Here is a 24726-nt window from a genome sequence, read left to right on the forward strand (position 1 = left end):
AACCTGATTCTTATAAAAACAAATTTATTGTGTATTAACTGAGGTTTTCTGATTGCTTGAAGTGTCCTGAAGGAGGCAGAGCCTGTGCCAAATTCCAACCCTCATCCCTTTTTTTTTTTTTAAGCTGTTCAGAAACTTCTCTAATTTAATAAAAACAGTTTAATTAATTTATCACACCTCCTCCACAAGCACCTTCCTTATGTGAATTCAATGAACCCATGAGCAGATGGGAAATCAGAGGAGCCAGGAGGTCTCATGGGGCAATCCTGGATGTTCCTTCCCCTAGGAATTGGGTGCAGCTTAGGGAAGTTCCTTTTAAACGGAGGAAATGGGAAGCATGAAGTGCTGATTTTCCAGAGGGAATGACACTGGGCTTTCATGGCATCCTGGAATGGTTTGGGTTGGAAAGGACCTTAAAGACCAGGAGCAGGGACACCTTCCTTAAAGCCCCATCCAACACCGGCCTCAAACACTTCCAGGGATGGGGAATTAAATTCCCCACGACTTTTCCAAGGACAGGTACTTTTTTTGCCTCCTCAAGCCTCTACCCCAGCCCCAGAATGAACCTCCGGGTTTATCTCAGCTGGACAAAGAGCCGAAAATCCAAACGCTGGATTTGGGGTGGAAAGCTGAGAAACCTGGAGGTGTCCTAAACCCTCTGACTGTCCCGATGGATCCACAGGGTTTATCCCGCGTTCCCAGGGTGATGCTGCCTTGTGGCCGGGCAAGCTGAAAGGCGACGACTCATTTCACCACGGATACGATGAAAAATGACGAGCAACACAAAGCCCAGCATCTCCAGCACCTCCCTGCCGGGACCTCGGCCTCGGGATGCTCCCGGTTTCCGCCGGATGCGGGAAAAGCCCCATTCCCAGCGTTTGGCCAGGGAGGCGAGCTCGTGGGCGGGGGTGGGCGCGGGAGGCTCTGGCGAGGAGCTCTGGGGCTTCCTGTTTCCTTCCGAGCAGAATTTGAAAGCAGCGGCTGCCGTGAGCTGGACCAATGATCGGGGCACAGCGCGCCCGGGCCGCCCGCGCCCGTTACGGCCCCGCCGCGGCGCTTCCCGGCTCCGCCTGGGAACACCGGGAACACCGGGAACCCCCGGCACGGGGGCGGCCCGGGCACACCGCCCACGGTAAGGCGCTGCTCCCTTCGCCTGCTGCCGGGAATTGCGGGGGATAAAAAGACACCCCGTGGAAGCAGCGGGAAGGTTTGGGATTTGGCGCGGGGTGCATCGCCCCGCAGGGATCTGCTGGAGGCGGTGTGGGGCTGGGAGGAATTTAGGGAGGGAAGCAGCGCTGCTCGGGCACGGAGAAGGGGGAGGTGGGATGTGGAGGTTCTCCTGCGCCCGGGTAACTCCATTCCCCATCCCTGGAAGTGTCCCAGGCCAGGTTGGACGGGGCTTGGAGCAACCTCGGCGAGGGGAAGGTGGCGCTGCCCATGGCAAGGGGTGGAACGGGATGGGCTTTATGGAACATTCCCACCCCAGTCATTCCCTGGTACCGTTGATAATGGCACAGCTGGGAGCGGAGGCCGGGCTCCGCTGGCGTCATGCTGCCCCCACAGTGCTTAGTCACCTTTTTGGGGCATTTTGTGCCGCCCTCTCCCGCCGTTCTGTGCTCTCCTTTGGGATTTGGGCAGGGGAAGGGAGCAGCGAGTTCCCCTCCTGCCTCTCCCGCCACCCGGTACATCCCAAACTGCGGTTCCCTGTGTGTCCCGTGGGCTGTCCCGGAGCTGAGGGACTCTGCCAGGGGCTCCGCATCCCCGGGCTCCCTCCTTCTCCTGCTCTGGCTCCGCTTTCGCCCTCGGGATCATCCAGCGGCAGCACATTCCCTCTCCAGGGGGGAATTATCCTCCTGATCCTTCTTTAGTCCAGGGGTGTCCCGCGGTGGCTGCGGGCAGAGCGCGGCTCCTCCAGCTCATCCCATCCCATGGATCGCGGTGCTTTTCCCGGTGCAGCATTCCCGGGAAGGTCCCACAGCTGGGACGCGCTGTCCGTTCCAGCCCGGCCCCATCGCCGCCTTCCCCACCGAGTTCCCTTCGGGGTTTTTTTTGGCTGGGGCTCGCAACTTTTCGGCAACAGTGACCTCTGTCGGCATCGCCACCGGGGCCACCGGCCCCGCTGTCACCCGCCCGCATCCCACAACTCCATCGCAATTCCCACCTCAGGCACGAACGGGACGCGGTCATTTGGGACCGCTCCCGCCGCTCCAGCCGCTGCGGAATCCCACGGCAAAGCAGCGGCGCCGGGAGGCGGCTGCGAGAGCGGGGCACCGCTTACCGAAAGGTGTCCCCAGGACAACCCCGGAGCCGGGAACCCGAAAATCCCGGGTTTACTGGGCGGCCAAACCTCCGTGACTCATGTCAGCAGCGCTGCAGCCGCCGGTGACTAATCCCGGGAGCGCTCTCTGCCCGGGGCTCCGTTCCTTCCCCGTCCCCGCCAGCGTTTGGCATCGTCCAATAACAACCAAAATAAAAAATCCAGGTGAGGTTACGGGAAAAAAGGGATGAGTGGGGGCTGCCAGGTTGGTCTGGGCATCACCTCGGCTCCTCCATCCATCCTGTGCGCACTCAGAGAGGCTTTCCCTGCCGGGAAACGCTTCCCAGCACCTCTGGAGCAGCCCTTTGGAGCACGGATCAGCAGCTGCAGGTGGCGGCGAATTTTGGGAGGGCTGTGGGGCCGTGGCGGCGGCCGGGGAGTGACTCAGAGGCGCTTTGGGGCTCTGTGGTTTTGCTTTCATGGTTTTGCTGTGACTTAGCAACTTGTTTGTTCGCTCTGCGGGATGGCAGGTGCCGGCATGCCCGGCAAAGCAGCCGGATCCCGTGGGATTCCAGCTATCCCGAGGGATACTTTGGGGTGCTGTGCTGCCCAGGTGGATGTGGCTGAACCCCACGGGTGGTGCAGGCAGTGGTGTGACATGATTCTTTTGGGATCTGCCTCCTGCAGCAGATATTCCATCCCACTGGGAATATCCAGCAGGAGCAGTTTCCACACGCTGTTTTTTAGAAGGAAAATGGGATTTTTGATGATGATTCTGGCATTCCCTAGAGCTTGCAGCCACTCCGGGGCGTTTCTGGAGAGTTGGATCTGGAAGCTGGGCTGGCATTTTCCAGGGAGATGCTAATGACTGCCAGGACATTTTCCTGTTTAGTTGCAATATTGGGGGGAATAAAAAGTGGAAAGGGAGCAGGCTGAGTGTTTTCCCACCACAGTGGAAAATACTCCCAATCCTCATGTTCCTCCTTCCCAGAGGATGCTCGTGATGTTATTTCTTCCAGGAAGGGCATTTCCCACCAGCTTGTGCTGCGCTGGGAGGAGCTCCAGGGATGTTGGTGGGAAGCACTGGACAAAGAGGACCATCCATCTCCCAGTTTTTTGGGGGGAGTAGCCAAGCATTTGGTGCCACTGTAGCCAGTGTGGTGCTCCAACGCCTCCGAAATTCCACAGTTCCTGGGTTCATTTGGAGGTTTGTGATCCCTGGAGTCTCGGGCGAGGGAGCTGGATGGGAAATGGGTGAAAGCCACAGATGAGGACAAAAGGGGATGGTTTTGGGTGGTTTTCCTCCTTCAGCTGAGCCAGGCTATCGCTCGTCCCATGTCAGCTCCCTCAGGCACTGCTGGGTTTGTCCTTGCACTGCGGTGATGGTGCTGGAAGGGTTAAAGCCCTTCCAGCAGGTCCTGAAGACAGGGATTGAGGTTGGAATGCTCAGCTGGACCATAGCATAGCCATGGAGCACTCAGTGCCAAACCCCTCTGCATCCCAGCTGCCTCTCCGGTGCCATAAATCCGAGTGTGATTAGTGTGGATTGGGAAAAGGCTGATTAAAGGTTCCCAGAGCTCCCCCTTCCCTCTGCCAGCCCCCGGGGCTCCCCCTCCCTGCTGTGTCACTGCTCTCAGGGCTGCTTGTGCCCCTGAGTCATCTCCAAACTCCAGCTGGACCCAGGAGCACGGGCCTGCCCCAAGCTGACCATGGGGTGCGTTGTTTTCCCGAAGTACAGCAGCTCCAGAGCACGTGGAACAGAAATGTGGTGGGAAAAACCCAAAGTGGGGACAGCAGCAGGGTGACAGCCACCCCCGTGCTGCAGGAGAGAGGGAAAAGGTCCCTTAGCTGGGAGGGAAAGGGCTTGGAGTGGGGTGAGCATCTCCGGAACTGTTCCCTGGGGAATGGGGATGGTTTCCATCCCTCACGTGCAGCCAGAGCCTTTCCTGGGGGATTTGCTGGGAGGTCACGGCTTCTGTTAGATGGGAATGGGGGTAAAATGGGGTTTTCCAGGCTGGAAGAATATCCAAGGTGCCTGAGAGCTCAGGGATGCATTCCCTGGGTGAAAGAGCCTCCCGCTCCTGTTCTGGGACGTCTCATCCCCTTCCCAAGCTCCTCAGCCAACAGTCCCCATGGATTTGGCTCCAGGCCCTGGGAAACGAGACCTTTCCCAGCAAAAGCTCTTTCTGATGAGAAAAAACTCCCTGATCCTCTCCCGATGGGGCAAGTGGGAGAGCCCCTGGGCCATGGGAAAATCTCCTTCCCCACATCCTGGCGGGAGGGACAGGGCCATAAAAGCCCTCGGCACATCCCGGGCTGGGAGCTGCACCGAGGAGAGGCCAGGTAGGATGGGGCATGGATCTGGTCTGCTCTGGGATCCATGGAGGGATCCCATGGGTGGCTTCGGGAACTGGGGTGTGGGGAATTTGCTCCAGGGGATGCTCCTGTGCTTGGGAAGGTGGGGGCTCTGAGCAGAGGGAAAGTGAGACTGAAATTAGTGGAATTCTTACAGTTTTCCCTGGCTGATGGATTTTTTATCTGTCCTTTGCTCTGCCTGCACAATTCCTGCAGCCCAGGGAAGGAGGCTGGAGCCAAGGTTTCTGCTCTCATCCCAACATCCCCCCATCATTCCCATTAATCCTCAATATCAAACCCTTCATGACATTCCAGCATGTGCTGGATGGGGCTGGGCTTTTCCAGGGAAGCTGATCCTCACCCCTTGCCATCAAATGGCTGTGGAAGGAGAAGTGTGGGAAGCACAGGGATGAATCCCTGTGGTGGAGCATCCTGCCTGTGATCCCAGGGGCACAAAGCCAGGGATCATTCCCACCCTGCAGCCCAAAACCCACCGGCATAAACCTGGGAGCCAAGGGGCAGAAATCCTGCTCTTCTCCTGCTTCCAGCATTCCCAGTGCTGCTTCCTCCATAGGTGATTCCCTCTTTCTGGAACAGAAGAAGCAGTGGAGGTTTTTGGAGCAGCATAAACTAAAAAAAAGCCTTTTTTCCTTACTTTTCTCCAGGGAATCAGCAGAAGCATGGCTGTCCTGCTGGGATTAAGACTGGAAAGGGGGATCTTGTCCCCTTCCCAATTATTTAATGGTGGGAAACAAGTGCAGTCAGCACTCTGGGATTTTTCCACCCACTCCCATGAAAACATACCCAGTTCTGGATGTTCCCTCTTCCTGTCTCAGACGCTCCAGAGGATGTGGGGAAGGAGCCGTGGATCTGGTGAGTGCCTCCATGGGATGGATGAGTGTCTCTGTGGGAAGGGCAGGGAGTGGCTTTGGGATGAGTTTTTGGGGTGCAGAGTACCGAGCTGAGAGGCCCAGCCTGGGAATCCCGGGCGCCTGATCCGCATCCCGCTGCTGGAGCGAGGCTGTGGGTGCCACCAGCACTTCCAGCAGCACCAGCTCGGCTCCTGGGCTGGAAACTGGGCTGTGGGGGGCTGAGCAGTTCCTGGAACTGCAGCCCCACGTCATGGGGGGGTTGGGTAATTTGGTGGCAGAGGAGGAAGGGAAAACCCCACGGAGCAGCAGCGCCGGGAGGCTCCGGCTGAAAATGAGTCAGCAGTGACTGGGTGGCTGCCAGGGCTGGTTCTGTGGGGGCTGCGGGGTTTGCTGGGGCTGGTTCTGGTTGTACTGGGTTTGCTGCTGGTTCTGGTTTTCCTGGGTTTGCTGCTGGTTCTGGTTTCCCTGGGTTTGCTGGTTCTGGTTATACTGGTGATGCTGGTGCTGTGGTGCTGGTGCTGCTGGTTCTGGTTTTACTGCTGGTCCTGGTGGTGCCGGTGTGGATACTGGGGTTCCTCATCTCCCAGCTGCTCCTCTCCCTGTGCCCATTTCCAGGACTTTTGGGCAGCTGATCTTTTCCCCCGCTGGGAATTCCCAGGAATCCCATACAGGGATTTTGCCATGTCCATCCCAGCACCCAGGTCCAAGCCAGGTCCCTCTGGAGCCCATTCCTGTGGTGTTGTGATTCCAAGGGCACCCAGGCTATGTTTTAGGGATTTGGGGCTTTCCAGATGTTTGGGATTTATTTTCTTTTGAATATATTTGCCAAATTTTTGGGACCAAGTCCTGGCATGAAGGTGCCCCTTCCCAGGTTCTCGGAGCTCTTCCACACTTTTCCATGGCATTAAAATCAGGGAGGGGAATTTAAGTCAGGAAAGGCAATTAAAATCCAGCAAGGCAATTAATTAAAATCTATCAGGGCAATTAATTAAAATCCAGCAGCTCCCAACATTCCCCTGCTTTTTATATTTAAATAAATCCTATATTTGTATATTCATATAAAAATTGAATTTATGTAAATATATTTCTATTTATACGTGAATTTATTTTTATATATTTACATATTGCATACAAAGACATTTATTTCTGTTCAAATAAAATTATTAAATGTATTCTCACATGTTTGTATGTTTATTGAATAATATGGTTATTAATGCATCAAAATATTTGTTTCTTAAATAAAGTTAAAATATATTAAAATATATCTATTAAATTAAATTTAATAACAGAGTGTGATAGAAGAGATAGAATTAATGTAATGTGATAAATATAATTAAAATAATATAATTCATATAATAGCAATTATGTCCTTAATGGTATAAATTAAGCCAAGTGTGGAGTTAATTAAAAAAAAAAAAGGTAAAAAAATGATTGTTTTTATAATGGGAAAGGATTGGGAATAAATGGAAGCATTGGGAGTAAATGCAAGGATTGGGAATAAATTCAAGGATTGGGAATAAATGGAAGCACCCACAGATTTAATGGCTACTGCTGAGAGAATCATGGCAGGTGGGTTTCTGGGTATTGAATTTTCCAGATTAATTCCTAGAGGCAAATCCCAGTCTCTGGGAAAGGCCTGTTTGATTTTCCAGCTGGGTTTCTTGATATGATATTGAATTTTTCAGCTTAAATCTCAGAGGCATTTTCCCAGCCCCTGGGGAAATCCTGTACGATTTTCTGGGTGGGACATTTTTAAGCCAACTGTTACCTTTTTCCCAGGATAAAACCCATTCCCCCTCAGGTCAGAGGGATCCCCCTCAAGCATCCACTGAAAAATTACGATGGAGCAAAATCAGATCAGCCACAAATTCCCTTTTCTCCCTTATTTTCCCATTCAGCTGCCCAAGGGATGCTCAGGGAGCAGTGTTGGCAGGAGGGCAGCCCAGAAGTGCTGGAAATGTGACTGATAGAATATCCCGAGTTGAAATGGACATACAAGGATTATCAAAGTCCAATTCCTGGTGCTGAATTTCCCAAAAAATCTGTTTTCTTCACCCGTGGTGAACGGAGTGGGAAAAGCCTGAGGATTTGGGGGGCTCTCAGTGCTCCACTCTCCCCACACGAGTCAAAGCAAGCAGATTTGCCTCGATTTTCCTTCTCTGCAAATATTCCCAGCCTGTTTGACCCCGGCGCAGGGAAGTGGATGAGCCAACCCCCAGATTTCTCCCCTGTCCCCTCCTTTTGCCACCTTTGGCTCAGGTCTGAGATCAGTGACGTGGGGAAGGAGGGGGGAAGGAGGGGGAGCGTTTGACTCGAGACGAAAATAGCGACGTGGAAATTCAGCCCAGCTCGAGATTTGAAATGAAATCGTTTGAAATGAAAGATTCCGCGCCTTGCTGAGGCTGCCCCAGCCCCCTCCGTGCTCTGCCTGGGCTGTGGGTGGCTCGGGAAAGGGAGCAGCATCCCGGGAGGGTTTTGAGGGCGCTTTTGGTCATCGTTTCTCGGCACTAAATAGAGGAAGAATAAGTTTCAAACGAAGCGTGTTTTGTTTTGTCACAGGAAGTGGAGAGAGCTTTGGGAGAGCCCTGAGACATTGACTTGAAATTCTGTATTTTAGCGTTTTCCCGGCCGAGCCGATGGCGTGGATCGGTGCCCGGTGGAAGCCGGGGGGGATCGGGATGGGAGGATCAGGGCGGTGCGACCCCCCCCATTCCCAGTTACCCGAATGGGGAGATGTGGGGCTGGAGGGGTTTGTGGGCTGGAGGCAGCCCTTCCTGAGGGAGCTGCTGGCTGCTGCTCCCCGCTCGGGGGAGCCCGAAATTGTGCCGTGCTTGGCTGGCGGGGCGGGCGGCCGGGGGTGTCCCGGCTCCGGGAATCCGTTTGGAGCCGCTGCCCGGGATCCCCCGGGCTCCCTCCCGCCGGCAGCCGCAGCCTCAGGAAAAGGAGCGGCGTTTCACAATGGCTCAGCCCTTCCCCGGCCGGGCAGCCCGAGCCGAGCCGCCCCTTGCCCTGAAAAAGCCCGAAATTGGTTTTCTCCGTGCCCAGGCAGGGGCCGCTCGGCGCGGCGCTTCCCTCGGCGGCGCGCCCGGGGAGCCGCGGCTGCTGCGGCATCCCCGAGCCCGGCCCTGCGGGGGGACAGCCCCGAGCCTTCCCCTGCAGCCCCAGCTCCCCAAAAAACCCTCGGGTTATCCCCTCTGCTCCTCCCGAGCTGCTGGTTCTGGCAGCCAGCATCGCCTCCCACACCGAGCGTGGCGTGCACCGGGGTGACTCTGCTTGAATTTCAGCCAAATTGCCAAATTCCCGCTTGCTCCTGCGGTATTAATTTGCTTTTTGGTTTCGCTATTAATGTTGAAGGGCTGCGAGGTCGGCGGCGTTGGCTTTCGGTGGTAATTCACAGCCCCACTGATTTAATCCACGCTCTGCTGCCAAAACCCGGGCTCGCCCCGGGGTGTTTGGGATATTTGGGGGTATTTGGGATGGGGTTGTGCCCACGGGTGGGAAAATGCTGGGAAACGCTGTTTGGGATCAGGAAGAATCCAGTGTGTCACGCAGGGCTGAGTTTGGCTTCTGCTGCGAGGGGGAATGGAATTAATTCCTATTAAACTGAGGGGGTGGGCAGGGGCTGGTTTGGTGTCACCCAGCACTGCCCTGGGGCTCGTCCCTGCCTGGGGGACACAGATTTGGGCAAACGCTGATTTTGGGGTTAAATCTGCCCTTTTTCTCGTTGTGCTGTGGTTCTGCTGCGCCTGTCCTCGCCACTGTACTGCAAGCAGTTTTGGGAACACGTTGTCTGCCTGAAACATGTCAGAATCGGCCACAAATTGCAGATGAGACTGATAACAAAAGCCAACAACAGAAAATAGGTAGAAAAACAACACGGTGGAGGCTGAGAGACCACTGAAGGGCTTTTTTGTGTGTTTTTTTAACCAGCTCTCTCACGATGGAAGTGAAAACACATGAAAAGAGAAATGTCTTTTGTTCTCTCACTTGAATTAAGATGCTCCGGCATCAAACCAGGGTTGAACCCCATGGCCGGAGCTCCTGCCCAGCCCAGGGACTCGCAAATCGGCATTTTGGCACTGGTGAGGGTGGTTGGATGCATTTTGGGGGAGGTTTATGGCATTTTTTAACCTTCAAAATGTGCCCTGCAGCACGTGGGTAACTCAGCTCATTTTCTCAACCCAGGCTGCTCTACCTGAATGTCTCTGCTCGAATAAATCAGGCTCCAGCTCAGAAATTAGGATGAGGTTTTTGTTTTCGTTCTACTTATTTCGTCTTTGTTTTTATAAATAAATACAAATCACTCAAACTGAAACTCGATGGCTTTGGTGATAATCAAAGAGCAGCCCTGGGGAAATTTTTCTTCATTACCATGTTCTTTCACAGCCCACACTTGGGGTTTCGGGAGGAAAACTTCTTAACCTTTGCAGCAGCAGCAGCACCCGACACTTTTTGAAGTCCCGGCACACTCAGACTCGGGGCTCGCATCGCGGAGCTGCCTTGGCATCACCTTTATTTCAGGGCCATGTGGGGAGGAGAAATTATCTCAGTCCCCAGCCCTTTTCTCCCCTCAGTTCACCCCTTTTCCCTCCTTCAAAAAACATATTTTAAAAAAACCCCAAGAAAATGTTGGACTCCCCCCTTGCAGGGCTTGGGTTTTGTTGTTGTTTTTTCGGTTCTGTGGGGCAGCTCTGTTCTCTACCACCTTTGTACAACATGTTTTAGTATTTGCAGCTCACTTCCTGTATGAGGTTACCTTGTTTATCATAAAACCCCTATTTTTAAACCCATTTCTGCCAATAAGTCATTTGAATGGTAATAGCAGGCGCGTGTGACTGTCCCCTCTGCCCCTGGCTGGCAGGGGGACTCTGGTGGCTCCAGGAGGGATAGGCATTGGAATGTGGGCTGAGGGCATCCCACGGCTCTCCCCTCAAATCTCAGGGGGATTATTTGTGTGAGAACCAGAAGGATTTCTGAAAATCCTGACTTTTTCAGCGTGGGGTCACACGTGGTGTGAGGATGTGGACAGGCAGAGCTGCAGCACTCACCATCCCTTCCATCCTTAGGGAATGGCCTCTGTGCCATCTTCCAGCCTGATTTTCATTAATTACCAGCCAGGAGAAGTGTGGGATTGTCAAAACAGGGTTGGCTCAGCCCGCTCTGCCCATAATTGAGGTGTGGGTTAATGAGCAGCCTGCCAGGCCGGGAAGCACTGGATACCTGTGTGTGCTCCTGGGAAAAGGGATGGAGGAGCCTGTCACAAACCCAGCCAGGAGAAATCCATCAAATCCAGGAAGAACAGGCCCTGTATCCCCACAAGGGCTGTGTGAGGCCCCCTGAGCTCCACAGGACCAGCTTTTGTTGGAACAGCAGTGTCTCCATCAGGGGTAACCTCATTGTCTGCCTTTCCTTGGGTTGCAGGGTTTAATTTTTCAAAATTCCACAGAAAAGAGGTTTGGGATGCTCAGGAAGGGCAGCAGGAAGGTCCCCTTGGTCCAGCCATCCCTGAGCTTGTCTTACACCCTATAAAAACCCTGCTAGAACACTTTTAGCATCTTTTTATTGCTTTTAGGGACCTCCCTGGTATCCAATAGTTCCCATCTCTGTCTGCGCCGGGTGTTACCCTAGGAGAGGTTGAGCATCCAAGGAGCTGCCAGAAAGGCAGAAAAGCCGCTGGAAAGAGTGAGCTTTGTTGCAATATGAAAATCAAATGCAAAGCTCGGGGGGTATTTTTAGCTGGTTTAGGCTGCACAGGTGTTTGAAAGGTCAGTGGCGAGTCATTGGAAAAAAAAATTTCTATTTATTTCTGTGTGTGGGGAGAGACTGGTGTCGCTCCCGTGGCTCTGGATGACTGGAATCATCCTCAGCTTGGGTTGCTCGGCATTCCTGAGGCCAGCAGGGGTGTGGGAGTGCAGGAATGTCCCAGTTTTGTGTGTCCCCAACAGCATGAGCACATGGCAGCCACGAGTGTCCAGCTCTGACGGACACAGGGAGCTGTGGCTCTTTCCATTTATAAAATCTGGGAGTTTGCTCCTTTTCAAGGAATAACGGCCATTTGTCATCCTTAAAACAATTGTGTGGGGGGTTTTATGAGCTCCTAGAATTTAAGAGCATGGAAAGGGCCTGGCTGGTGATGTGGCTTTGGTGGGCCTGAGCCGTGGCCAGCGTGGCTGAGGCCAAGCTGAGTTTGGTGGACCCGTGACCACTTTGGGCTTGGCCACGACCAACAGGCCACAACCACCTTGTTTGGGCCAGGAACATCTTGGAGTTTGCCTTGGCCAACCTAAACCGTGACCTCCTTGGATTTGGCCATGTCCAGCGTGGGCTGAGGCCAAGCTGAGCCTGGCCATGGCCAAGCTGGGCTGGGAACACCTCCAAGGTGGCCATGAACCCCTTGGACTCAGTCTTGGCCAACCTGGACCGTGACCACCTTGGATTTGGCCATGTCCAGTGTGGGCTGAGGCCAACCTGAGTTTGGTGGACCATTTTGGGCTTGGCCATGACCAACAGGCCACTACCACCTTTGTCTTGGCCAGGAACACCTTGGAGTTGGCCTTGGCCAACCTAAACCACGACCACCTTGGATTTGGCCATGGCCAGCATGGGCTGAGGCCAAGCTGAGTTTGGTGGATCCGTGACCATTTTGGGCTTGGCCACGACCAACAGGCCACGACCACCTTGTCTTGGCCAGGAGCACCTTGGCCTTGGCCCACCTAAACCATGACCACCTGGGTTTGGCCATGGCCAGCATGGGCTGTGGGTAAGCTGAGCCTGGTCATGGCCAAACTGGGATGTGAACACCTCCAAGGTGGCCATGACGCCCTTGGACTCGGCCTTGGCCAACCCGGACCGTGACCACCTTGGATTTGGCCATGTCCAGCGTGGGCTGAGGCCAAGCTGAGCCTGGCCCTGGCCAAACCAGGCTGGGAACACCTCTGAGGTGGCCATGACCCCCTTGGAGCTGGCCTTGGCCAGGCTGGGCCTGGCACCTGGTGCCGAGGGCAGATCCCAATGAGGGGCAGCGCTTCCCTCCCGCGGCGCCACCGAGGTCACCGGGTTCAGGCAGGGCGTGAGCTCCTCCCAGCCTGAGTCACAGCAGGGCCACCTCCCAGGTGTGACAACTCACCTGGACACATCCATGAGCTCCCAAATCCCAACAGGAGCGCAGAGGCACCGGGAGAGCAGAGCCAGCAGCTGCCACAGGCTCGGCTGGGCAATTAAACCTTTTTTTTGTGAGTTAAAGAAGCCCCCAAAATAGCACCTGAAACCAATAAACTTCCCTTTCAGGAACTTCTGTAATTTGAAACACACTCAAGAACAAAACAAAAAAAAAAAAATCCAGAATTTTTTTAGGTTGTTTATCAAGTAGGACCTGGTGGGGTTGTTTTTAAATCCCTTCCACGTGGTGAGTGCTGAGGAATAATATCCCTTCCTGAGGGATAGGAAGGGCTGGAGGGACAAATGGGATGGAGGGTCCAGGCAGAAGGAAGGTGGGATGGGAATTTTTAGGAGCAGATTTAAAACTGCAAAATAAAAACTGCCATGTGAAATAATAAAAGAGAAGAAATAGTGATGTTCCATAACAAAATCAAAATAATGTTAATAAATGCATTAAATAAAAAAATAAAAATAAAACAAGACATACAGTATAAAATAACCCCCAAAACTTCTTCAATGCCAGTGAAAACCAGCTGGGGACAAGAAGTGCATGGAAGGTGCCCAGCAGCTGGGCTTGAGTCCATGACCACAGAAATGTGAGGAAAAGCAAAAAACTTCCAAGGAATCCCCAGATAACTCCCAGCTGGAGCAGCTTTTGGGGTTGGATACACTCAGGGCAGCACCTGATAAAGCAAATTCATTCAAGAGCTGCATTCTGGGTGGCCTGAAGTATCTTGGAGCTCCAGGACACCAAAATGGAGAGGGGAACACCAGGTCTGGAGGGAGAATGGGTGAAAAATGGGGAAAATTGGTGATAAAGCCATAAATATCCTCTTCTCAGGAGAACCTCAATCCCCACAAAGAACCAGCACTCAGGACAAATAGTTGAAAGTTTTTATTCATATAAAACTCATATTAAAGAACATAAAAGATTCTTAAAAACAAAACCAAAAAACAACCCCCAAAAAACAAGGCTCTTGCAATTATTTACAGCAGTATTGCACAAGTAAAGTGGCAATTACCCTGTCCAAAATTCATCAGTGCAAAACACAAGGAAGGCAGGGAAATTGCAGTCAAAAATGCTACATTAGCTGGGTCCTGCGACACGATTTAGTGATTCACGGGATCCCATGGGATGGCTGCTCCAGGAAAACCTGGCTGGAGCAATCCCGGGGGGTGGAGGAACCAAATTCCAAATTCCCACTGAATTTCACTAATGCTGAAGTCTTTGATGTGCCTAAATCACTCCTGGGAAGTGGAGACTTAGGCACTTGGAGAAAAATAAGATTAAAATCTTGTTATCCACACCACGATGGCTTTGGAAGGGGATCCAACACTTCTGGCAGGGAGGAAACCGAATCTTCACAGGAACTTAAATAAGCAGGAAATAAATATACAACATTTCTACAAGTTACAGCATTAAACAGTAGAGTGCATTAATTACACAAGGAAAAAACCAAGAAAAAAAAACAAACAAAAAAAGGACCTACAGTATTTACCAATTCCACTCTAAAAAAGTGTAGGAAAAAAACAGGAACTTTTTTTAAAAATTTTTTTAGTTTTTTTTTAAAGTATTTCTAAGCTGTACAAAACTTACAGGAGAGAAAGGAGAGGGAGTACATTGCACACAGATATTTGGCTCAGATGATGAAAATAATACGGTACTCTACTCTAATAAATATTTGAGTATTTACAGTTTGGTGCAAAAGAGGAGAAGCAAGAACAGGATCAATCTGGTTTCCAAGGAAAACTCTTCATCCTTTTGGTGCAACACAGAGCACAGGCTACACTTAAACACGACCCAGAGCAGGCAGCCAACATGGCTGAAAGGAGCATAAATCCCTGTTTTGTATCATTCTTCTGTTTTGAGGCTTTTTTGGGGGCTTTTTCTCACTAAACCTCACAATGCCACAGGAATCCTATTTTTTGAGGGTTCCTTTTCCTATGATTTTTGGCTGGGAACTCCTCCTGTGGAGAAGGCCCTGGGAGACTTTGCCAATATATTGAATTTTTTTTTTTTTCATTAAAATGAATTTGTCTCCATGGGAGGACAGGGTAAAGTGCTCTTTGGTGATTCTTTGGTGTACTCCAAGGGACACATTCTGGGATGCCCAAAGCTGGGAGATCCCAAAGCACCATTTCATCCACCAGCAATGATGGAACTCAACTGGGAGGAAAAAAGAAAAATCATCTCACTGGGTCTCCCCGCCCCTGCTGCCAAGTTTTATCCTTTAATTCTAATTTTACCAGTGGAATTCCATGGGAAATCCCTGGTGGCAGCTGGTAGGGCTGACTGGGGCAGCACAGCCACGGTGAGCCAAAGCCAGAGGTAAATCCCAAGGGATGAGGAGCAGGATCTGCCCTGGCCAAGCTCTCTCGTTATTTGAACCGCTCACTCTCCACCAGTGCAAAGGTTCCCCACAAAGGGCTCCAAAATGCCCTTCCCAAAACACTCCCTGCTCCTGCAACCGCTGCTCACCTTGCACTTCCAAGGAAAAAAAGGGAATAAAATTGGCAATCGAGGTTAAAACCACCTCCATGATCCTCCAGGAGCAGGAGGGGAGGCCCCGCTCCGACCCGCCAGGCAGAGAGGTCCCACTGGGGTCTGTCCATCATTAATTAACACTAATTACCATCCATGGCACTCAGCAGCTTCTCCCTGTGGGAAGAACCACTCCAAGGGGGGCTTGGGATGGGGTTTTCCTTCTTTTCTTTTCCTATGCTGCTGGTGAGACCGGAAACAACCCCGCAGCTTTTGGGGAGCACCTGCACCAGCCTGAGGGAAGGGGGATGTTTGTGCATAGATATGGGATGGCTGGAGCAGCCAATCCCCCAAAAACATCTGCTGGGAAGGGGAATACCCGTGGATCCATGACTCCAGGGAGGGAAGGGGAGAGGCCCTGGGACATGGAGCACCTGGGAACTTCTCTGGGAGGACACAGAGCAGTCAGATCCCCTTGGAATGTCCTGGATAGATCCGTGTCGGGCTGGCATCCTTCCATCTGCATCTGGGTGCTCATCCCCGTCCAAACACGGAGAGGATCCCAGGAAAACACAATCTTGGAAACCTCTTTTGACAGCCACGACTCCCAACAGGTCCTGCTGCCGTCGCCTCCGGCTGCGGCGCTCCGGGAGCTGCTCCCTGCCTCCGGAACGGTTTATTGCTGGATTACTCAGTCCCCCACATCTGATAGCAGACACTACAGAAGCGTTTTCACACGTTTTATAGAAAGAATTTCTTTAAAAAAAGGCAACCTGGTGGCTTGGGGTTTGGTTGGTTGGTTGGTTGTGATGGTTTGGACCCTGGAGTTCGACAGCAAAGTCTTGAAATTCAGAGTGGATCAAAAAAATAGAGATATCAAAACGCAAAAAAAAAAAAATTAAAAAATCAGTCAGCAGGAAATAGGCTGATTTGCATTATGCAAATGAAGTTGGATTTGGGGTAGCATTAGGTATTTACAGGTAAAAGAAGTGCTGATATTAAATCCCTCTGCCCTTTTTCCAGCCTTTTTTGGGGACAAACGCCCCAGAGGCAAAGGGAGAGGGGAGGAATCTGAGCCTCTGCAAGGCAAACTCCGAGGGCTCTGCCCATCAGCTGGCTCAGGTTTCCCTCATTCCTGCCATGGGCTCATGCCACAGAATTCCAGGAACGATGACAAAACATGATTCCACATTTTCGCTGAGACTCTTTTGGGGGAAAAAAAAAAGGCAAAAAAATTAATAAAAAGAGTGGAGAGAAACACCAAGTAAACACCACTCTGCCATAAGAACGCCGCAGTCGGAATGGGATGTCCACCCTCATCCTGCCACGTGTCCTGGGGGTGAGAGAGGCAGGGTGGGAGCCCCACATCCATCCATGAGTCCGTCCTTCCCGGGCTTTCCCAGCGAGGAATTCAGTCCTGGTGGCTCGGGATGCGCCGGGCGCTCTCACTGGAGCCTCCAGATGCGGCTGATGATGTAACGCAGCAGGCGCAAGATCATGACCTGGGGGTTTCCCAGAGAGGGGAGGGGAAAACAAAAAAAAGGAAAAAAAAAAAGGAGAAAAACCAAAACGAAGTGGTGACTTTAATTCCCAGCATGAAGCCCCCCATGCTATATGAATGCCTGGAAAATATTCCAGAGGCACAAAGTGTTTAACACTGCAGCCAGCAGAGCCTGGGGCTTGTGACGGCAGTCAGGGGATGCCCCCTCTTCCAGGAAAAGCCTGGGACCCAGGAGCCTTGTTGGGACAAGGAGCGGCTGGATGATGAATTGCCCGATTTCCCTGTCCGAGAAACGGTCCCGGGGGGAGGCCACGCCCTGGGGAACGTGACAGGGAAGGCGCCGGGACCCGTCCGACAGCCCCGACCTGCCCGGCGAGTGCAGCTCTGGCACTGCTGCAGTTCCCCATTTCTAACCTCAGGCTGAAAGGGCAAACCTCAGAGCCAGGCAGGGCCGGCAGGCACGAGCCCTTCCACCCTCCCCTCCGGAGCCCAGGCAGCTCAGGAGCAGCCAGAACGCTTCCAGAAGGAAAAGGGACCTTTTCCACCAAGTGCCTCAGGGATGATAATTACACAGTGCCTGAAATGCTCCGAAACCTCCCCAGTTTTGGGTGCAGGGAGTGAGAATTTGTCACATGCTGGCTGCACCAGGTACAAAGTGTTTTTAGGGTCACGCATGACGTCCCCTGCTCGCGTCACCTGAGCAGGCAGGACGTGTCCCCTGTGTTCCACTCCTCGCCCTGGGCCAGCCCTGGGTTGGAATTGCAGCCTTGGCACTGGAAACAGCCTCGTGCGACCCTGGGGGATGCTCCCTGCACCTCACCCTGCTGCTGCCTGGGAAACACCCCCAATCCCATTAAATTCACCCCCTTATCCACCACATAGTTGTTGTAGGGTTGTAGGGAGCAGCAGGATGTGCCCAGAGATTCCCAGCACCAAAGGAGCCAGGATAATGCTGGGAGGATGTTCCTGCTCCTCACAAAGTGCTCCAAATTTAAGGCACTGCTCCGGGAGGCAGGGAGGAGGTGGGAGATGGGTAGCACTGAACAGGCTCCCCAGGGAATGGTCACAGCCCCGAGGCTGCCAGAGTTCAAGGAATATGTGGACAATGCTCTCAGGAACAGGGTGGGATTGCTGGGGCTGTGCAGGGCAAGGAGTTTGGACTTGGATTATCCTTGTGGGTCACTTCCAGCTCAGGATATTCCAGGGCACTCTGCATTTCTTCCAGCTCCTCTGGATCTGCCTGCTGCTACCAGGTGCCTCCAGCTTTCTGGACAGCCTGCTCCCTCCCTTTCATTGAAAAGATGCCCTTTCATCCCAAAAAGCAGCCACTCTGCATCACAAGGGATCAGCCTGGGTGGGGGAGGTCTGAAGATGCGCATTCTGGATTTTGAGTTCTGGATTAGGGTATCAGCTTATCACCATTTTGTCGCAGGTCAGGACTGCCAGGGCATTTGGGAAAAGTGGAGCAGCTGGAGATGATGTGGAAAAAGCAGGATCATAGCAGCCTGATCCCCATTTTGTGGGAAAGCCAACCCTGGGAGCAGCAAGGACACACTGCAGGAGCTATTTGGGAGCTGAAGAGGATGGATAAGGATCCAGCAGCCAGCATTCCATCGCCAAAACTGCTCCTGGCCCCTCTTCCCACAGCCGAGCCCGAGTGGATGGAGCAGAACCCACAAGCAGGGACATGCAGCAGCTCATCCTGGCGAGCCCATCCTGCTTCACCCCCGGGCTGGGCTGCCTTGGGCTTGGGATTGGGCTCCTCTGGGGCATTACTGCATCGATTCGGGTTGCAACACCCCAAGGTGAGCGAGTTCATGGGCTTATAAAAACTCTTTCAAAACAGTCTTTGCAAGAGAAGTAAGTTCTAGGACCAAGTTTCTTCTTTGCAGCAGCTGGGATTTGGGAGCTGGGCTGGGAATCCCACTGAAAGCTTCCCTAAAAGTAATGGTGCCAGGCAGTGCATCCCCCAAAATCCCCAAACTTTCCCTGCCTCTTCCTTTCTAAAAGTTTCCTCGTCACCATCAGGTCCAGGCCGCACCCAACACCTCTGCCCCAAAACCCCTGCACAAACCTGGTGCCCTAAAGCTTCCAGCCCTGATTTCAAGGTTATTTTCAATTGACTTAAAGGTTATTTTTCATTGATTTGAGGCCGCCGCCGCTGATTTGCCTGGTCCAGGCCACCCCCCGCCCGCGCAGCCTTTTCTCGTCTGAGTGAGCGAAATGCTCACCGCAGAGAGAGTTTCCAGAAATGATTCAGCCCTTCCCTTCGAGAGAAACGGGAGGTGAAGAGGGGAAAGTTACCCTGCGTGGACAATAGGAGGCATTGAACTCGTCGCCGATGCGCCGCAGCTCCTGCGCGATCCAGATCTCTGGCTGCACCTCTTCGGCCGGAGAGTGGGACTGCCACCGGGAAGCTGCGGGGCATGGAACAGGAGAGTTGGAAACCCAGGAAGGAAAACAAATTGTACAGAATTTACTACATAAAACTCTCCAGTAACCCATCAGCTCTTGCCATTTTATTCCTGTTTTTTATCACTATTATATTTTAACTCTCTTAAACCGCAGGGGCTCATGTGGGGGCTCGCTGCGTACAATGAACAGGCTTTTGTTCCTGGTTATTTCTGTATTATTATTATTATTACTGCTATTAGGCTTTTATTTATTAATTGTAAGCTGTCCATGGGAGCATCTCCAAGCTTTGGTCACTCTTATTAAACAGGGATAAGAGCCAAGATGCCACTCTCCAATTTTCTTCCCTCACCAAACCTCCTCTTCCCACTTTTTTTCCTTCACCAGCAACTCCTTCCCTAACCTTAAAAACCCTCTGCCTCATTCAATTTTCACATTTCTTCCCCAAATCATCCTCAAGTGCCCAACAAGGAAAACCAATGGGTTTGTCATAGGGAGGAGAAAGCCACAGTTGGATTTATGTGTGGAGAAACCACACTTCCAGCAAATCCAAGTGCTGGCTTGAAAGAGAAAAGAAAGAGTTAATGTGTTTATTATACTGCAGGATACAGAATTATTTAGAGCTCCATCTTAAAAAGTTATTAAACATGTGATAAATCCTGCAAATAGCCAGGGAAAAAAAAAAAAAAAAAAAAAAAAGAAACAGGACATATGTATGATACCCAGCACCACCTCATACCCCCTTCCTTAAAGTTCAGGATCCAAGCAGGAACTGCAGCCTTGAGGAATATTAAAAAAAAAAAAAAGAAAAAAAAAGAAAAAAAAAAGAAAAACCAAACTAAAAAAAATAAAAATAAAACAACCAAAAAAACCAAAAAACACTGCACAAAACAAAGCAGTGTTTTGGCACGACAGCTTCGGAGGAATCACAAGGGAACAGGAATAGCTTCCAATCTTCCAAACATTCAAAGGATTAGTAGGGCAGTTAGGGAAAAAAAAAAAAAAAAAGAAAGAAAAAAAAAAAGAAAGAAATTAAATAAAAGCCTGGCTCCAACCTGATTGGAAAATGCGTTTCCGAGCCAAGCAGCGCCGCTTGGCCGGGGGATGTGTTTTGTTTTCACGCTGTAGTAGCAGCGCCCGCCGCCCGCCCCCTCCCTCCCGCCGCCGGGCGCGCCACGCGCGGCGCTCGCGATCCCGCCGGAGCCAGGCGGGACCGGCCGGGGCGGAGCCGCTTCCCAAATCCCACCCCGGCCCGGCCGGGCAAACAAAAACACGCGGCCAGCCCGGGCAGGAAGAGGCGAGGAGCGCCGGGGACGTGAGGAGAACCACGCGAGGGAGCCGCGCTGCCGCTGCTGCTGCCGCTCCATCCTTTCCCCGGCGTGCCATCCTCCCTCCCGCCCCAGAGACTCGGGCTGGGCTCGGTGGCTGAGAGCGAAATCGGGCTGAGGTTTTCAGAAAGGACTTTCTGCGGCGCTGCCGAGCGAAAGGGGCCAGTCATAACCGGGTCCCCAAACCAGTCACGGGCGCTTTCGGGGGCGGGGGGACACAGTCATAGCGTGAGCCACCACCGAGGGTGACAAGCCCGGGGCACCGGCACCGCCGGGAAGCCACGCCTGGCTCCGGCCCGTGGGATGCTCCAGGATGGAATTGCTGCGGTTCCGGCTCGGAAGGGCAAAGAAACCAAGCCCAAATTGCAACGTCAGCTCCTGGGTTAGGTATCCAACCCCTCACCGAAGGAAATCTTGGAGAGCCGGGAGAAAACAGCAGCGACTCCAAAACAAGAGCATCAGGACATCACCAGCAGATTCCCAGCTCAAGGTTTTCCTCTTAAACCCAACTATTTGGAATCTCCTTTGAGAGCAACAGGTTTATACTGCTTCTCTCCTCATAGGAATATACACTGGGATCAAACCAGCACTGGGAAAGCCCATTTCCAGAGCACCTGCTCCAGCCACATTCCCAAAATCCGCATGCAAACAAACACGTTGCCTTCAGACCAAAAATCCGATGGAAGGAAATGAAGGAGAGACACGAAATACCACGAACAGAGTCACCCAACCCCTCCAGAAAGAGTGAGTTTGCCTTGGGTGACTTACACTCCCAGCTGGGAATTCCCCATCCCTGCCAACCTCTTCCCCAGAACAAACAAATCAACTCACCCTTGCTCCTCTCCGTCCCACCCCCAAAAGCATCATCCTGCACATTCCAGGCTGGCACTGCAGCCCTTGTTCCCTTTCATCCCAGAGCATCCCCTCGCTGCTTTTGTCTCATTTCCCAAAAGAAACAGCTTTGGAGGCAGCTGGATGCATCCCCTGAACTGTCAGAAAGGCGGCACAGCCCAAAGCATCACTTCCCAAAACCTCTACACCAACAGCTCTTCCTTACACAACCCCGGGCATTCCCAAGGGCTGCCTCCACCTTTATTTGCCCTCATCAAAACCTTTGGGGAAGGTTTTGCAAGATTTAGAGAGGGACTTTTGAGGCAGAGCATGAGCTCGCCGTGCTGGAGCAGCCTTGGAGCAGTTCCCCACTGCCCATGGGAGAGGCCGGGAGCATCCGTCGCTTCTTTCTGCTCGCAGGAAACGCCTGTTTATTTTAATAAAAATAATAATTATTATTATTATTGCTTATGCTTCCGAGAGAAACTCTCCACCTCGTGAGCCTCTGCTCACAACAGATAAAATCAGTGGGTAAAAGCACAACAAAAATATCTCCTTTGCTTCCTTCCCGAGGGACTGACCCGCTTCCATGTGGAAAACTCCACGGCACGCATCCAGCTGGACACTGCCAAGGCACAGGGATTGAGGAGGAGGTGTGCAGGGCAAAGGCATGGATATTTCCCAAGGAGAGCTGCATGGGAAGTCACAGCCTGGGGATAAAACAGCTCTGTAGCTCCACGTTCCCAGCTTAATCCGTTCAGGAGTATCCAAGAGTCCCAGTTAAACAGCACTGAGGATTTTCCATTTGCTTATAGTTGTTTAGGATGATGCCCCTAGCAACACTCACAGAGCAAAGGCTCCAATAAAACAGCTGATGAGAGCACAGGAATTTGGGGAAAAAAAAAAAAAAATCAGGGAAAACTTCAATTTCTTCCCAGATAAAAGAAATTGAAGCCTTGGCACTCCCAGTGAGGAATTCCGGGAGCATCCCTGCCTGGCCATGCCAGGGCGAGGTTGTGAAACACGAATTAAGCTGTAATTACTGCAATAATGTCACAAAATCTATCCTAAGGGCACGTTACAGCCAGGCCTCTGCAGCCAGAGCCAGGAGGGAGCAAAAACACCACCAACCAAAAAAGATGGTGCTGAGATCCCAAAAAAGCTCGGAGCTGCTGTTTGTTATCCCCATGCCTCACTCCCACCGTGCCCTGGTGCAAGTTCAAAGGTTTCCTCCAATTCACCAGGGAATTCATCAGGAGAGGGGAATGCTGGACACTCATGCAAGCTCCCGCGGGCAGGTTTTCCCTGCTGGAGAGGCTTCACCTGGCAAAGCCACTCGTAAACACGCCCCCGCCCGCCTCCGGGCCGCTTCCCGGCGGGATTTCGGGATGCATGACCCCAGCACCTCCGCCACCGATCGATGGGAGAGCCGGCAGCGGCACACGAGCCAGGAGCCACTTGCTTGGCAAAACATCCTGGGACAGCGAGCCCTGAGCAGAAAACTGGACTCAACAACCCTTGTCCCCTCCTCCCCTGGCAGCGACTGACCGAGCCCGGAAAAGAATAAACATCATAGTAATAAAAACCCCGGCGCTGGACGCGCGGGAGTTCCCCGGCGCTGTGTTTGCCCGCGGCCCCGGCCAGCTTCCACAAATCCCAGAGCGCCGGGAGAGCCTCCCGCCCGCGGCACGGCTGCTCCCAAAATCCACGGGGTGGGTGGGATGCGGGAGGTGCTGCTGCAGGTGCCTGGCGTGGCTACCTGCGTTCTCCATCCTTCCAAGGGAAGCCAAAGGACAGGACCCCTCACGCACCCCTCGACAACCCCCTGGCACTGTGCGCTCACAGCTTTTCACACCCCTCTCCTCTTCATCCACACCTGTACACAAACCCCGGCCCTTCACACACCCCACGAGAATCCGTGTTTTCCACGCTTCTGAGGAAAGCCAAGCCAGGTGAGGAGGGGAAGGCGAGGAAAGCCAAGCCAGGTGAGGAGGGGAAGGCGAGGAAAGCCAAGCCAGGTGAAGGGTCGGAAAAGCGCTCCAGCACTTTCAAGCTACCCCTGACCAGCGTATTCTCCCTCCACACATCTCCCCCGGCACTTCACTTTCACACCTTCGCACGCCCCCACAGCAACTCTGCTCTGAGGAAAGCCACGCCAGGTGAGGAGGGGGAGCGAGGGCAGCCGAGCCCGGCGGGGAGGGGAGGCGACGACGACGAGGAGGAGGAGGATGGAGAGCCGCGCCCCAGAGCTTACCCATGGCGCTGAGGCAGTGGCTGAGCGCCTGGCAGGGCGGGCTGGGGGTCTGCGTGGCCTTGTCGCAGCTCAGGGGCGCGGGGCTGCGCTCGGCTTCGAACGAGAAGTACCCGCTGGAGGAGCGCGGCAGCAGCGGCGACCTCCGCACGAAGATGAAGAGCGGCGAGCGGGTGGCGAAGGGGCCGGGGCTGGCGGGCGGGCCCCGCGCCGCGGCGGCCGCGGACACCGGGCCAGCCCCGGGCAGGGCAGCGGGAGCGCCGGGGCGCAGCTGCGCGCCCGGGCCCGGCCCCTCCGCCGCCGGCAGCCGCCCGCCCTCGCCGTCGCGTCGCGCCTTCACCTCGGGGGGCTGCTTGGCCATCGGGGCTGCCTGCGGGGAGCGGAGCGCGGTGAGCGGCCGAGCGCGCCCAGGCCGGCCCGGCCCCCGCCCGTCCGCCCGCCCCATTGTTCTGCCGAGCGCGCCCCCGCCCCGGCCCCGGCCCCGGCCCGGGCCCCCGCCCCGCGCCCCCGGCCCCGCTCACGGTGCTGCCGCCGCTGGAGCGGCCCCGGCCGCGGCTGCGCTCGGGTGTGCGCGGGAGCGGCCCCGGCCCCGCTCCGCCCCGTGTTTACAGAGCCAGCACCGCCCCGGCCTCCCCCGGCCCGGCACCGCCCCGGCCCCGGCACCGCCCCGGCCTCGGCGCCGCCCCGCGCCCGCCCCGGCCCCGGCCCCGGCCCCGGCCCCGCCCGCGGGGAGCGCCCGGCTGGGCTCGGGTACAGCCTTACACACGCTCAGGGACTGATAAACACAGCCCGGGGCACGGCACGGCCTTACACACGCACACGTGCATTGCCAGCCTCACACACACACACACATCGCACACATCGCACACAAACACACACACACACGCACATCCCACACAAACACAGCCCAGAGCTGCGTCCTGATACCTTCACCCTTCCCACCCTGCAGCACGCACTCTCGCCTTGCACACACAATACTCACCCCGCGGGGTTCTCCCCTACACACACCCCGTGTACTGTGGGTGCTCCCCTTACCCGCACACCTCTTACACGCCCCAGGCGCGCCTTGTTGCACCCCCATGTGCACACACACCTCACACCCAGGTGCTTGCTCTTCACACGCACTTTACACACACACACCTGCTACAGGGCATCTCCTGCGCCCTACAACCCCTCCTGCTGCACCCCTTGCACATGCGTGTGCACACACACCCAGCACTGGTGCATCCCTCGAGCAGCAGCAGCATCTCCAGCCCGTGGAGAAACACAGCTGTGGAGG

General features: G+C 53.9%; 1 protein-coding gene and 1 long non-coding RNA gene across 4 annotated transcripts; one reads left to right on the top strand and one right to left on the bottom strand.

Annotated features, from left to right (window-relative positions):
* The first annotated feature begins 1020 nt into the window (after positions 1 to 1020).
* Positions 1021 to 18968, top strand: LOC143693648 (uncharacterized). Of its 2 annotated transcripts, XR_013181585.1 has the most exons (4): positions 1021 to 1132; positions 5278 to 5485; positions 18058 to 18430; positions 18777 to 18968. It is a non-coding gene; the product is annotated as an uncharacterized LOC143693648 (long non-coding RNA). The 2 variants fall into 2 exon arrangements; XR_013181584.1 differs by having other exon boundaries at positions 18058 to 18968.
* Positions 13523 to 24082, bottom strand: BCL2L11 (BCL2 like 11). Of its 2 annotated transcripts, XM_077176197.1 has the most exons (4): positions 23969 to 24082; positions 23451 to 23817; positions 18930 to 19042; positions 13523 to 16626 (listed from the first exon to the last, which is right to left on the bottom strand). In XM_077176197.1, exons 2-4 carry the CDS (start codon positions 23806 to 23808, stop codon positions 16570 to 16572), a joined length of 528 nt encoding a protein of 175 aa, XP_077032312.1. In that variant the 5' UTR covers positions 23809 to 23817; positions 23969 to 24082; the 3' UTR covers positions 13523 to 16569. The 2 variants fall into 2 exon arrangements, with proteins under 2 accessions (XP_077032312.1, XP_054485416.2); XM_054629441.2 differs by lacking the exon at positions 23969 to 24082 and having other exon boundaries at positions 23451 to 23931.
* Positions 24083 to 24726: the final 644 nt, after the last annotated feature.

This window comes from Agelaius phoeniceus, chromosome 3, assembly GCF_051311805.1.
Source record: "Agelaius phoeniceus isolate bAgePho1 chromosome 3, bAgePho1.hap1, whole genome shotgun sequence".
Taxonomy (NCBI): domain Eukaryota; kingdom Metazoa; phylum Chordata; class Aves; order Passeriformes; family Icteridae; genus Agelaius; species Agelaius phoeniceus.